The 15,289-nt window shown below is 37.0% G+C and overlaps 1 protein-coding gene across 1 annotated transcript in view; it reads right to left on the reverse strand.

The window, feature by feature from the left end:
- The window catches only part of LIPI (lipase I), a 75,152-nt gene that overhangs the window by 21,976 nt on the left and 37,887 nt on the right, over nt 1-15,289 (reverse strand). The window contains exons 8-9 of the mRNA XM_060149399.1: nt 10,711-10,822; nt 112-288 (exon numbers count right to left, since the gene is read on the reverse strand). Of these exons, the coding sequence (XP_060005382.1) occupies nt 112-288; nt 10,711-10,822 (289 nt within the window). The remainder of the gene's footprint in view (nt 1-111; nt 289-10,710; nt 10,823-15,289) is intronic.

Below are 15,289 nucleotides of genomic sequence, written 5' to 3' on the forward strand. Positions count from 1 at the left end.
TAAAATACAATAAACAGATATTCAAATACATGAATTTTTAAACCACTCCTTAGCAAAGCAATATTTTCAAGTTTAAAAGATAACATTGAAATCAAAATTTAGTTTTCTTACCTTTCTGGATATGTAAGTGATTTTAACTTGAGACGCTGAATAGTGTATCTGCATGTGGAACATTGCTGATTTGAGCTCTGAAAATATGCCAAACTAATGGCTGAAATATTTACAACATCATTTAAAAACTGAGCAAGAATCTTGAATTCTTGAAGTTTATAAAATAATCTGTTCTTCCTAAACAGAAAATTTCATATCTCATTATATTAGTAATTCAAAATGTAATACAACTTCAAAATCAATACAATCTTATAAACATTAGATAGAAATACCGATATTATAGGGAAAAGGCCAAACAATAAAATATGTGGTAAAGTATTAATTAAAATAATTTAAACAGTAATTAAAAACAAAATAAAATAATAATAATATATATATCCCCACACTCAAATAGTTTGGGAAAACTTTTCTGAGAAAAACTGGGACATCTTGTCTTTCTGACTTGGTATCTAGATTGTACATATTACTAAGATTAGAGAAGTCACATTTTACTTCTTTTTATAGGCCCCTGAACAACTATTGCCGTTCTTTGAATAGACGGAGCCCTCAGATAGTGATGCTTTGTTGTTCTGTGCCACTTTATCACTTCATGGGTCTGCCTGACTCCAAAGGAAACAGAAAAGGAGTATGAAGAGGAGAAAGGTAAGAAAGAGGAGGAGGAGGAAAGACAGGGAAGGGGGAAGGGATGGAGGATGGGTGGAAGGTACAAAGGAAAGAAGGAAGGAAGGGGATGAAGGAAGGAGAGAAGAGAAGGAAAGGGAAAGAAAAAGAAGAGGAAAAGAAACTGAAAAAAAAATCTGTTGAAATAATTTCTTCCTTTGAGGCAACAATGACTGACTTGAGCAAAGGCAACTATCACACATAGAATAGCTGAAAAGCAACTAGCGGGACACCCAGCACTTCTGCCATCTTATATTTGTCCCTGCTCTCTTCTACTTTTGATTCTCCCACAGCCTCTAGATCCAGAAAAGGTTGTTATCACTCCCCTCAAAACCCATCCCTCCTCCCTGCGGCAGAGTGACTACCTCCTCTTTCATAGAATATAATGTCATTGGTCATATCTCTAATTTCTGTCCAAGAGCTTATCTAGATTTCTCAGAGATACTTCAGAGTCAACATATCCAGATGGAAACATGTTGTCTTCCCCCCAAAACTCACATCTGCTCCACCGGTTCCAAATACCAACTGTGTGCTCCACCAAGCCTCTGCCCCCAGCTGAGCCCTGTCTGATGAGACCCAGACACATATACCCGCTGTTACTCACCATATCTACTTGGATATCTCAAGGATGCCTAAAGCTCACTAAGTTCAAATTTAATGACATCTTCCCCAACACTCAACTCTCACCAAAAAAGAAAAACAAAACCCCTAAAACAGGGGTCCCCAACCGCCGGGCTGCCGACCAGTGCTGGTCCATGACCTGTTAGGAACCGGGCCACACAGGAGGTGAGTGGCAGCCGAGCGAGTGAAGCTTCATCTGCCACTCCCCATCGCTCGCATTACCACCTGAACCATCGCTAGCATTACCAGCTGAACTCCCCCTGTGCCCCCGCAGTCCTTGGAAAATGTGTTTTCCACAAAACCGGTCCCTGGTGCCCAAAAGGTTGGACACTGCTGCCCTAAAACTTAGAAATTTTCTTATAATTTTAAATGGCACCACTATCTATTGCCCAAGCCGGACAACTAGGCTTTGCCCTTGAGATCATCCTCTCTTTATTTTTTATTTTTTAATTAAAAAAATTTTTTTAGCATCTTTATTGTAGTATAGTTGCTTTACAATGTTGTGTTAGTTTCTGCTGTGTAACTAAGTGAATCAGCCATATGCATACATATATCTCCATATCCCCTCCCTCTTGCGTCTCCCTCCCACCCTCCCTATCCCACCCCTCTAGGTGGTCACAAAGCACCGAGCTGATCTTCCTGTGCTATGCGGGTGCTTCCCACTAGCTATCTATTTTACATTTGGTAGTGTATATATTGTCAATGCTACTGTCTCACTTCATCCCAGCTTACCCTTCCCCCACCCCGTGTCCTCAAGTCCATTCTCTATGTCTGTGTATTTATTCCTGTCCTGCTCCTAGGTTCATCAGAACCTTCTTTTTTTAGATTCCATATATATGTGTTAGCATACGGTATTTGTTTCTCTCTTTCTGACTTACTTCACTCTGTATGACAGACTCTAGGTCCATCCACCTCACTACAAATAACTCAATTTTGTTTCTTATTATGGCTGAGTAATATTCCATTGTATATATGTGCCACATCTTCTTTACCCATTCATCTGTCAATGGACATTTAGGTTGCTTCCATGTCCTGGCTGTTGTAAATAGTGCTGCAACAAATATTGTAGTACATGACTCTTTTTGACTTATGGTTTATTCAGGGTATATGCCCAGTAGTGGGATTGCTGGGTCATATGGTGGTTCTATTTATAGTTTTTAAAGGAACCTCCATACTGTTCTCCATAGTGGCTGTATCAATTTACATTCCCACCAACAATGCAAGAGGGTTCCCTTTTCTCACACCCTCTCCAGCATTTATTATTTGTAGAGTTTTTTATAATGGCTATTCTGACTGGTGTGAGGTGATACCTCATTGGAGTTTTGATTTGCATTTCTCTAATGATTATGAGCATCCTTTCATGTGTTTTTTGGCAATCTGTATATCTTCTTTGGAGAAATGCCCATTTAGGTCTCCTGCCCATTTTTGGATTGGGTTATTTGGTTTTTTGATACTGAGCTGAATGAGCTGCTTGTATATTTTGGACATGAATTTTTTGTCAGTTGCTTCATTTGCAAATATTTTCTCCCATTCTGAGGGTACTATTTTCGTCCTGTTTATGGTTTCCTTTGCTGTGCAAAAGCTTTGAAGTTTCATTAGGTCCCATTTGTTTATTTTTGTTTTACATTTCTCTAGGAGGTGGGTCAAAAAGGATCTTGCTGTGATTTATGTCATAGAGTGTTCTGCCTATGATTTCCTCTAAGAGTTTTATAGTGTCTGGACTTACATTTAGGTCTTTAATCCATTTGGAGTTTATTTTTGTATATGGTGTTAGGGAGTGTTCTAATTTCACCCTTTTAAGCTGTCCAGTTTTCCCAGCACCACCCATTGAAGAGGCTGTCTTTTCTCCATTGTATATTCTTTCCTCCTTCATCAAAGATAAGGTGACCATAAGTGCGTGGGCTTATCTCTGAGCTTTCTATCCTGTTCCATTGATCTATATTTCTGTTTCTGTGCCAGTACCATACTGACTTGTTTACTGTAGCTTTGTAGTTTAGCCTGAAGTCAGGGAGCCTGCTTGCTCCAGCTCCATTTTTCTTTCTCAAGATTGCTTTGGCTATTCGGGGTCTTTTGTGTCTCCATACAGATTTTAAGATTTTTTTTTCTAGTTCTGTGAAAAATGCCATTGGTAGTTTGATAGGGATTGCATTGAATCTGTAGATTGCTTTGGGTAGTATAGTCATTTTCACAATGTTGATTCTTCCAATCCAAGAACGTGGTATAGCTCTCCATCTATTTGTATCGTCTTTAATTTATTTCATCAGTGTCTTATAGTTTTCTGCATACAGGTCTTTTGTCACCTTAGATAGGTTTATCTCTAGGTATTTTATTCTTTTTGTTGCAGTGGTAAATGGAAGTGTTTCCTTAACTTCTCTTTCAGATTTTTTGTCATTAGTGTAAGGAATGCAAGAGATTTCTGTGCATTGATTTTGTATCATGCTACTTTACCAAATTTATTGATTAGCTCTAGTAGTTTTCTGGTAGCATCTTTATGATTCTCTATGTATAGTATCACGTAATTTGCAAACAGTGACAGTTTTACTTCTTCTTTTCTGATTTGGATACCTTTTATTTCTTTTTCTTCTCTGATTGCTGTAGCTAAAACTTCCAAAACTATGTTGAATAACAGTGGTGAGAATGGGCAACTTATCTTGTTCCTGATCTTAGTGGAAATGGTTTCAGTTTTTCATCAAGAATGATGTTGACTGTGAGTTTGTCATATATGGCCTTTCTTATGTTGAAGTCGGTTCCCTCTGTGTCTACTTTCTGGAGAGTTTTTATCATAAATGAGTGTTAACTTTTGTCAGCTTTTTCTGCGTCTATTGAGATGATCATATGGTTTTTATCCTTCAATTCATTAATATGGTATATCAAAATGATTGATTTGCATATACTGAAGAATCCTTGCATTCCTGGTGTAAATCCTACTTTATCATGGTGTATGATCCTTTTAATGTGCTGTTGGATTCTGTTTGCTAGTATTTTGTTGAGGATTTTTGCATCTATGTTCATCAGTGATATTGGCCTGTGCTTTTCTTTTTTAATGACATCTTTGTCTGGTTTTGGTATCAGGGTGATGGTGGCCTCGTAGAACGAGTTTGGGAGTGTTCCTCCCTCTGCTCTACTTTAGAAGAGTTTGAGAAGGATAGGTGTTACCTCGTATCTAAATGTTTGATAGAATTCGCCTGTGAAGCCAGCTGGTCCTGGGCTTTTGTTTTTTGGAAGGTTTTTAATCACAGTTTCTATTTCAGTGCTTGTGATTGGTCTGTTTATATTTTCTATTTCTTCCTGGTTCAGTCTCGGAAGGTTGTGCTTTTCTAAGAATTTGTCCATTTCTTCCAGGTTGTCCATTTTATTGGCATATAGTTGCTTGTAGTAATCTCTCGTGATCCTTTGTATTTTTACAGTGTCAGTTGTTACTTCTCCTTTTTCATTTCTGATTCTGTGGATTTGAGTCTTCTCCCTTTTTTTCTTGATGAGTCTGGCTAATGGTTGATCAATTTTGTTTATCTTCTCAAAGAACCAGCTTTTAGGTTTATTTATCTTTGGTATTCTTTCCTTCATTTCTTTTTCATTTATTTCTGATCTGATCTTTATGATTTCTTTCCTTGTGCTAACTTTGGGGTTTTTGGTTCTTGTTCTCTAATTGCTTTAGGTGTAAGTTTAGGTTGTTTATTTGAGATGTTTCTTGTTTCTTGAGGTAGGATTACATTGCTATAAACTTCCCTCTTACAACTGCTTTTGCTGCATCCCATAAGTTTTGGGTTGTCATGTTTTGTTATTTGTTTCTAGGTATTTTTTGATTTCCTCTTTGATTTCTTCCGTGATCTCTTGGTTGTTTAGTATAGCATATTGTTTAACCTCCATGTGTTTCTATTTTTTACATTTTTTTCCCTGTAATTGATATCTAGTCTCATAGCATTGTGGTTGGAAAAGATACTTGATACGGTTTCAATTTTCTTAAATTTACCAAGGCTTGATTTGTGATCCAAGATATGATCTATTCTGGAGAATGTTCCTTGAGCACTTGAGAATAATGTGTATTCTGTTGTTTTTGGATGGAATGTCCTATAAATATCAATTAAGTGCATCTTGTCTAATGTGTCATTTAAAGCTTGTGTTTCCTTATTTATTTTCATCTTGCATGATCTGTCCATTGATGAAAGTGGGGTGTTAAAGTCCCATACTATTATTGTGTTACCATCCATTTCTCCTTTTATGGCTGTTAGCATTTGCCTTATGTATTGAGGTCCTCCTATGTTGGGTGCATAAATATTTACAATTGTTATATCATCTTCTTGGATTGATCCCTTGATCGTTATGTAGTGTCCTTCTTTGTCTCTTGTAACAGTGTTTATTTTAAAGTCTGTTTTGTCTGATATGAGAATTGCTACTCCACCTTTCTTCTGATTTCCATTTGCATGGAATATCTTTTTACATCCCCTCACTTTCTGTCTGTATGTGTCCCTAGGTCTGAAGTGGGTCTCTTGTACACAGCATATATATGGGTCTTGTTTTTGTATCTATTCAGCCAGTGTATGTCTTTTGGTTGGAGCATTTAATCCATTTCCATTTAAGGTAATTATCAATATGTATGTTCCTATTACCATTTTCTTAATTGTTTTGGGTTTGTTATTGTAGGTCTTTTTCTTCTCTTGTGTTTCCTGCCTAGAGAAGTTCCTTTAGCATTTGTTGTAAAGCTGGTTTGAATTCTCTTAGCTTTTGCTTGTCTGTAAAGGTTTTAATTTCTCCATTGAATCTGAATGAGATCCTTGTTGGGTAGAGTAATCTTGGTTATAGGGTTTTCCCTTTCATCACTTTAAATATGTCCTGCCACTCCCTTCTGTCTGCTGAAAGATCAGGTGTTAACCTTATGGGGATTCCCTAGTACGTTATTTGTTGCTTTCCCCTTGCTGCTTTTAAATATTTTCTTTGTATTTAAATTTTCGTAGTTTGATTAATATGTGCCTTGGCGTGTTTCTCCTTGGATTTATCCTGTATGGGACTCTCTGCACTTCCTGGACTTGATTGACTATTTCCTTTCCCATGTTAGGGAAATTTTTAACTATAATCCTTCAAATATTTTCTCAGACCCTTTCTTTTTCTCTTCTTTTCTGGGACCCCTGCAATTAGAATGTTGGTGAGTTTAATGTTGTCCCAGAGGTCTCTGAGACTGTCCTCAATTCTTTTCATTCTTTTTTTCTTTATTCTGCTCTGCAGTAGTTATTTCGACTATTTTATCTTCTAGGTCACTTATCCATTCTTCTGCCTCAGTTATTCTGCTATTGATTCCTTCTAGAGAATTTTTAATTTCATTTATTGTGCTGTTTATCATTGTTTGTTTGCTCTTTCATTCTTCTAGGTCCTTGTTAAACGTTTTTTGTATTTTCTCCATTCTATTTCCAAAATTTTGGATCATGTTTCCTATCATTACTCTGAATTCTTTTTCAGGTAGACTGCCTCTTTCCTCTTCATTTGTTTGGTCTCATGGGTTTTTACCTTGCTCCTTCATCTGCTGCATATTTCTCTGTCTTCCCATTTGTTTAACTTACTGTTTTCGAGGTCTCCTTTTTGCAGGCTGCATGTTTGTAGTTCCCGTTGTTTTTGGTGTTTGCCCCCAATGGGTGAGGTTGGTTCAGTGGCTTTTGTAGGCTTCCTGGTAGAGGGGACAGCTTGTGTTCTGGTGGGTGAGGCTGGATCTTGTCTTTCTAGTGAGCAGGGCCATGTCTGTTGGTGTGTTTTGGGGTGTCTGTGAACTTATTATGATTTTAGGCAGGCTCTCTGCTAATGGGTGGGGTTGTGTTCTTGCCTTGCTAGTTGTTTGGCATGGGGCCTTCAGCACTGCAGCTTGCTGGTCGTTGGGTGGAGCTGGATCTTAGCATTGAGTCGGAGATCTCTGGGAGAGTTCTCACCAATTGATATTACGTGGGGCCGGGAGGTCTCTGGTGGCCCAATGTCCTGAACTCGGCTCTCCCACCTCAGAGGCTCAGGTCTGACACCAGGCTGGAGCACCAAGACCCTGTCAGCCACATGGCCAGGCACATGGACCCTGTCAGCCACATGGCCAGGCACATGGACCCTGTCAGCCACATGGTCAGGTACGTGGGGATTTTCTTGCCTTTGGGGAAGTCTGAGGTCTTCTGCCAGTGTTCAGTAGGTGTTCTGTAGGAGTTGTTCCACATGTAGATGTATTTGTGGGGAGGAAGGTGATCTCCACGTCTTACTCCTCTGCCATCTTGAAGGTCCCCCCATCCTCTCTTTAACTCCTACATCTAATCTATCCCATGTGCCTGCTGACTGTCTATGAAATATCCTGAATCTGCTTTGAATCCATCCTCATTCTCATTTTTCCATTTCCACTGTAAACACTTTATCTCAGGGCACCATTGTTCCTGGTCTTTATTCTTGCAACAGCATCCTGTCTTTTCCCTCTCCAATCCACTGTGGTTAAATGTTTTTCCAAAATAATAATCCAGTCCTGGCTCCAACCAGACTGCCCCAGCGCAAACACTTCATTGGTTTTCACTTGCCAAGTGAATAAAATAGAAATCCTTGAACATGTCCTACAGGTTCTAATTCCTACAAAATATAAGTGTTTCTACCTCTCTCATCATTCTCTTCCTTTCCCTGCCTCTGTTCTCAGACATAATAAACTTCCTTCAGCTCGCAAAATGGACTCTACTTTCTCCTGCTTCAGGAGTTTTGCCTTTGTTGGCCCCTCTGCCCAGAATGCAGCAGAGCGACTAACTCCTGCTCCTCCTTTTGGTCTCAACTGATATAAAAAGGCGTTAGAGAAAGTTTTAGTGACCCCACTAACTATTTCACATTCCCTATTCTGTGTTCCTGTACATACTATAATTTGCCTCAAGACATTTTTCACAGACAGATTTTTATTTACATATTTTTATAATTATTTATTTTATATCTCTCATTAGACTGTAAATTTAATGAGGGTAGGATCATGTCTGTTTTTCTCATCATAGTATATTCAGCACCTAGTACAGTGCCTAGCTCAGTATAGATATTCATTAAAAATTGTTTGAGGGCTTCCCTCGTGGCACAGTGGTTGAGAGTCCGCCTGCCGATGCAGGGGACATGGGTTTGTGCCCCAGTCCAGGAAGATCACACATGCCGCGGAGCAGCTGGGCCCGTGAGCCATGGCCACTGAGCCTGCGCGTCCGGAGCCTGTGCTCCATAGTGGGAGAGGCCACAGCAGTGGGAGGCCCATGTACCGCAAAAAAAAAAAAAAAAAAAATGTTTTGAAAACAGGAATGATGAACATCATCATTTTATTTGTATTATGTATTTGCAAACTGCTTACGAGACAAAAATTATGAAAGGACAGAAATCTATAATTCTCCCTAAATTTTGTCCTTAATTTCTAGTACAGTTCAAGAAATTTTATTGAATGATTAAATTGGCTCCTCTCCATGTATCTCCTAGCTCAGTAAATGGCACCATAATTCAAACAGTCACCAAGCTTAAAACTCAAAGTCACTCCAGATTGGGTTTTTTCCCTTCACTTTCACATGTTTAATTAATCACAAAAACAAATCTACTCTAAATCCTAAAAACCCACTTCCACTGACTCTATCCAAGCCTCCATTATCTTTCCTATAAATTATTACAATAGCAACCACTCTGCACTTGTTCCACACTAATCTCCCCATTCCTCATCCATCTGGGGAGTCATTCTACCCTGAATACACAATATTGACACTCTCTGCTTAAAATCCTATATTGCCATATTAATATATTTGGCATCCTATTATGATGTGTAAGTGATTTTTAGTGACACAGAAAAAATGATCACACTATAGCATTCAGTATAAAAATCAGAATGCAGAACACATGTGCAAAATGATCCTAATTTTGCTAAGTAAAAAAATAATGTATGCATGTTCAGGGGCATGTAGAAGAAGAAGAAAGAGGAGGAAAAGGAAGAGATGAAGGTGGAAGAGAAGGAGAAGGAAGAGGAGGGGGAGGAAGAAAAAGAGGAATGTTTATAAACCAAATAGTAAATGTGAATATCCCTGGACAATGTAATTATAGATTATTCTCATTTTCTACTGTATAACACATTTTCTACAGCAAAAAAAATTCCTTTTCTAATTTTTAAAAGGGAAATAAAAGATCATTTAAAAGTCTCTGATTGGGCTTCCCTGGTGGCACAGTGGTTGGGAGTCCGCCTGCCTATGCAGGGGACACAGGTTCGTGCCCCAGTCGGGAGGATCCCACATGCCGCGGAGTGGCTGGGCCCGTGAGCCATGGCTGCTGAGTCCGTGCGTCCGGAGCCTGTGCTCCGCAACGGGAGAGGCCGCGGTGGTGAGAGGCCCGCGTACCAGAAAAAAAAAAAAAAAAAAGTCTCTGACTTCCCTGGCATCTAAAAGGGTTAAAATCCTAAAGCATGTATAAATTTATGAGCAAAGAATTATTAATAGAAAAACAAGAAGCCATTGGCCAGGCTTAGATGGGTAGATTTACCATGCATATGGGTTTTATATTTTACATTGTTCATGAAAAATGCAATAATCAAGTGTTTGAATAAAAATGCATCAGTATTTCATGGTGTTCTGCATAGAACATGATTCTTGTAAAGGAAAGCAAGACTCACAGTTTGCCTTCTGAACAAGTTTGAAACAACTGCTCTAGGACTGCAATCTGTGCTATTAATGAACTCACGTACTTACCTATCCATGCCTTTGAAAGCACCATCTCCCATTCCCTGACTGCAATACCACCCTTTCAAATGCTTCCTTGCTTCTTCCTCTATACTCCCATAGCACATAAGTGTTCTGCTACTATAAAACTTATTACTCAGAGCTGTAATTATGCATTAGTCTCCTCCAGGATTCTGTGACCTCCTTGAGCACGGTAACATTGCTATTTCAGTTTGGATCACCATGTGTCTGATCACCATGTGTCTGATAAGAATAAGTGATGAATCATACGTATATGTGTGCATGGGTATATACATATATACACAATTCTAAGCAATTTAAAGTAATAAAATATTATGGGGTGATATTATTAGTTATTACAATGCATTCTATCAGTGTTCAAAATTAGGTGGAAAGTTTCTTCTCTTCTTCTAACTCTTGTAGTAGCTAGATGTATCACATGAACAAGTTATTTAGTTTCTTTCATATTCGGCATCTCCCTCCATAGAATAAATTAATTAGAATATGACACCAGAGATCCATTTAATATTTAACAGTTTAAGACTCACTGCCTAGAAAATTTATACTATTTAGATTATCCTCCAAAAGCTCAAGAAAACATATTTTACAAAACAAAAAGATACTAAATTCTACTTACTCATAGAGCCTTGGCTCTTCAACCATTCCAAGTTGGTTTAATAATTTAAATGTAATACAGCCATCCTTCATTGTTTTATCCAGAACAATTATACTGAGAACAAAATAATAGGCTACAAAACAAAAATATGGAATGCAATTCATGTTATTTTTTAACTTTGGTTTGGTGGAGATATGCATGTAAATATATATTTATGTAATCTAGACATATATATCTGCAAATAACATTGAGAGGCACTCATTTGGTACATATGTAATATATTTTACCTATTGTTAATCTGTTTTTTAACATTTATTTATTCGGCTGTGCCGGGTCTTGGTTGTGGCATGTGGCCTGCAGGATCTTTAGTTGTGGTATGCGAACTCTTAGTTGAGAACTCTTAGTTCCTTGACCAGGGATCAAACCAGCCCCCCTGCATTGGGAGCACGTAGTCTTAGCCACTGGACTACCAGGGAAATTCCCTCTTGTTAATTTTTAACTGGTCTTGAAAATGAGGAATAAAAGCTTGCTGGACAGTCATGGGTATGGTGAAAAGTTGGTCAAATAATTAGTAAATACTAACTTGTCTGCAAATCGAAAAATATCAGAATTTAGGTCAATTAAACAATTTTTCTCTATCAATAGCACATCTAAGGTAAATATGATAAGGTTCCTTAATTATCTGATTAATAGTCCTAGCTAAATTTGCTTGACAAATATAATTCCCAATTTCACTGGTTGTTTTGGAATGACTGTAAAATTAGACAGTCCTATACAGAGTGAGCTCATAGTAGTTCTTTTTCAAAATTGCCGTACAAAAAAATTGATATATCTTTCAGAGGCAAAGATGCTGAACTCATCCCTATACCCAATATTGTCTGGTGTACACAGAAATTTCTTACTCTCCGTGAATTTTCCCAGTATTGTGCAAAACTCTTGGAAGACAATGTATATAAACAGAACATGGGATAGATTAACTTTTCTTGTGAAATACATATGTACTAAAATTGTGCATGCTAGCCATTAAATGTTGCTACTCAACAGCCCAGAGTAACTTCTTGCCTATGCCAGATGCTTAGTACTACCTCAAATAAGGTAATGGATTTATAATTGACCCTCATCAATTGCTAACACAAAAGACATAAAGGAACACTTCTTACTTTGAAGTGACTGTCCAGCTTTAGATAAAATACTTTGGTCCCCTCACCCAAAAAAGTGGGTGCTCATACTTCCTCAGATGATTCCTGGCAGTATGATATATTGAGATGTTACATAATAAGCCTGCCTCCTGCTACAAGTGTATAGAAATTCTGGGTGCAAATCGAAAACACGACCAAGCTCAGATGAAGGAAGAGAAAATATCAGGAGACAGCAATGAAGAGAAATTAAAGGCAAGGCTTAAGAAGAACTGAAGCCCTGGATCTGCATGGGACTTGAGAACTGGGTGAAGCATGGAGACAAGGATGAAGTGTCAATTTCCATGGTACAGCAGGAGACAACACTAAGTGATGGAGCTACAGTGAAAAACATTGCACAGTCAGGGACCTTAGCTCTCTGCTTTGTCATTGAAAGAGAAACTTGAAAAATTCTTCCTACTGGTTGTGTATGGGTCTTAAGTGGAAAAATAAGTTCCTTAAGACTAAATAAAACTCCAGGTAACACAGAATTTAAATTTACAAGTCCCCATTGGTTAAGGACCTCCAAAAATTTACATGAAAAATCCTCTAGTATTATGGTACCTAAATTCTGGAAAAAACAAAATCCAACTTGTTCTGAAGGGAGAATTTTGAAGAAGAGCAGACTGATGAGAGTTTTCTGTTAAAATGTGACATGAATCTTTATTTTGAAATAACACAAATATTTTTTTCTTTAATAGAGACTTGAACTGACCACTGAGACTAGAAAATAACAACAAATCAAGCATAAATTAATAGATGGATAAATAAATACATATATACATACATAAGTTTAACCAGAAGAAAAATATAGATTATCTGCAGGGGACAATTAGACTGCTAATAAATGATAAGAAAATTATCTTAAAATGAGAGAATTAATATCTTCAAAGTACTCAATGAAAAAATTCTCAATGTAGAATTCTATTCCGGACTAAATTTACATTCCAGAGTAAGAAAAAGATAAGGACATTTTCAAGGAAACAAACAAACAAACTGAGAAACATTACTTAGTGAAAAGTCATTAAGGATCTATTTTAGCAAGATAGAAATTAAGTCCCAAAGGAAGGAGTTGGGAAGGGAGGAAAGGACAAGATAAAATGTAGAAAACTGAAATTGGTAAATATAAGTGAGCATTTGATTAATGATAATATTCATAATAATTGTTTATTGTTAAATAAGTGAAATAAAATACTACTGAATATAATATTGAGGATAGAAAAGAAGACACAAGGTTCAAAGGCTCTATGAGACAAATTGTTGTTGTGATAAAATCTGATAAAATAGTCTGTGAGGCAAAAAATAATGCATTTTTATTTATGAAGCACAAAAAAAGAGCAAAGTGAAGCAAATCACCAGGAAAATATGATAATCCTGAAGCTTTATGTAGCTAAAACTCACAGTCTCAGAATACATAAAGCCAAAACCTAAACAACATAACTCCTGCTAAAATAGAAGGTTTAAACAGGACTCAAATTGTCACATAGAGAAAATGTCTAAGATGTGATTGAAAATTACCCATTATACCAAGAACAAAGAAAATCGCAACTCTGGTGAGAAAAGACAATCGACTAATGCCAGCACTGAAATGAATCAGAGGCTGGGATTATCTGACAAGGATTTTAAAGGAACTGTCATAAAAATCCTTCAAAGTCAGAGTCTCTTGAAAAAAAATGAAGGAATAGCAAAATCTCAGCCAAGAAATAGAAGCTATAAAAGAAAATAAAAGTAGACATTACATAAATGACAAATACCATAATGGATACAGAACTCACTGGACAGCCTCAATAGCAGAGTGGAAATGAAAGAGGATAGAAATCAGTGAACTGGAGAACAGATCGAGCTGCCTGAAACTCCACCTGAAAACAGACTGAGAAAAAAAATGGACAGAATCTCAGGGACCTGTGGGAGTATAACAAAAGAATTATAATTAAGCTTCAGAAAACTAGAAACAAAGAAAAATCTCTTGAAAGCAGCCAAAGAGAAATGATGTGTTATCTACAGGAGAACACCAAATTGAGTTACAATGGATTTCTCATGTGAAACCACAGAAGCCAAAAGGAAGAGACATGGCATTTTTCAAGTGCTAAAAGAAGGAACTCAACTCTAAATCTTATACCCAGAAAAACTATCCTTTGAGAATAAAGGAGAAATAAAGACATTCTCAGACAAAGAAAAACTTAAAGGATTTCTCTTTAACAGACCCATTCTTAAATATTGTAAGAAGGAACACAGAGGAATTGATGAAATAAATAATCTTGGAGTATCAGAAACAAAAAGGTAATAATGGGAAGAGAAGAAATATGGGTACGTACAATAAATTGTCCTTATCCTTGTGAATTTATACATCATATTTGATACTTGAAGTAAAAATTATCACATGATCCGATACTCAAGACAATGATATATAAAAGTGGAGAATGTAAAATAACCTAAATGGAAGTGAAGTTCCCACGTTTCACTTGACGTGGTAAATGTTGATACCAGTAAACTGTGAAAAATCACATATGCATCTTATAATTGTGGTAGACCTCCCCAAATATATCTGTGCCCTAATCTCTGGAACCTATGAATATGTTACCTGAAATGGCAAAGGATAATTAAGATCTCAAATGGAATTAAGATTGCTAATCAGCTGCCCTTAAAATAAAGAGGTAATCTTGAATTATCCAAGTGGGCCCAATGCAGTCCCAAAGATTGTAATCACAAACCCTTAAAGGTAGAAGAGGAAGACAGAAGAAGAGAATCAGAAAAAGAGATGTGATACAGAAGAAAGGTCAAATTGATTATTTCTTCTTTATTATTCTTGGCAATGATTATTTTAGATATTCTGGGGTATGTACTTTTCAATATAAATTTACAACAAGGTTGTCTGTGTTTAAAGGAACAAACAGAACTATAAAACTGTTAGAAAAAAATTGGGGGTGAAAATCTTCAGGACCTAGGGCTCAGCAAAGAATTCTCAGATACCGAAAGCATAGTCCATGAAAGGAAAACATGATAAATTAGACCTCATCAAAAGTAAACACTTTTGCCCTTGTGAAAGCCCTTGTGAAGAAGATGAAAAGACAGTCAAGTTTCAGACTGGGAAAAAATAATTGCAAACCAAATCTTCAACAAGGAAACAAGGACTACTATCAAAAATATATAAAGAATCCTCAAAACTCAATAGTTAAAAAAACTCCAATTGGAAAATGAGCAAAAGACACACTTCACCAAAGAGGATATACAGAGAAGATACACAATCTCATAAGCCATTAAGGCAACAAAGTTTAATACCTCAACAAGGCATCACTATATACCTATCAGGAGGGATAATTTTTTTAAATAATGACAACACCAAATGCTAGTAAGAAGTCACTCATTATATCACTCATACTTTGCTGCAGGTAATGTAAAATGGTCAGCCACACTGAAAAACACTT

The sequence above is a fragment of the Lagenorhynchus albirostris genome, chromosome 5, assembly GCF_949774975.1.
Source record: "Lagenorhynchus albirostris chromosome 5, mLagAlb1.1, whole genome shotgun sequence".
NCBI classification, from domain to species: domain Eukaryota; kingdom Metazoa; phylum Chordata; class Mammalia; order Artiodactyla; family Delphinidae; genus Lagenorhynchus; species Lagenorhynchus albirostris.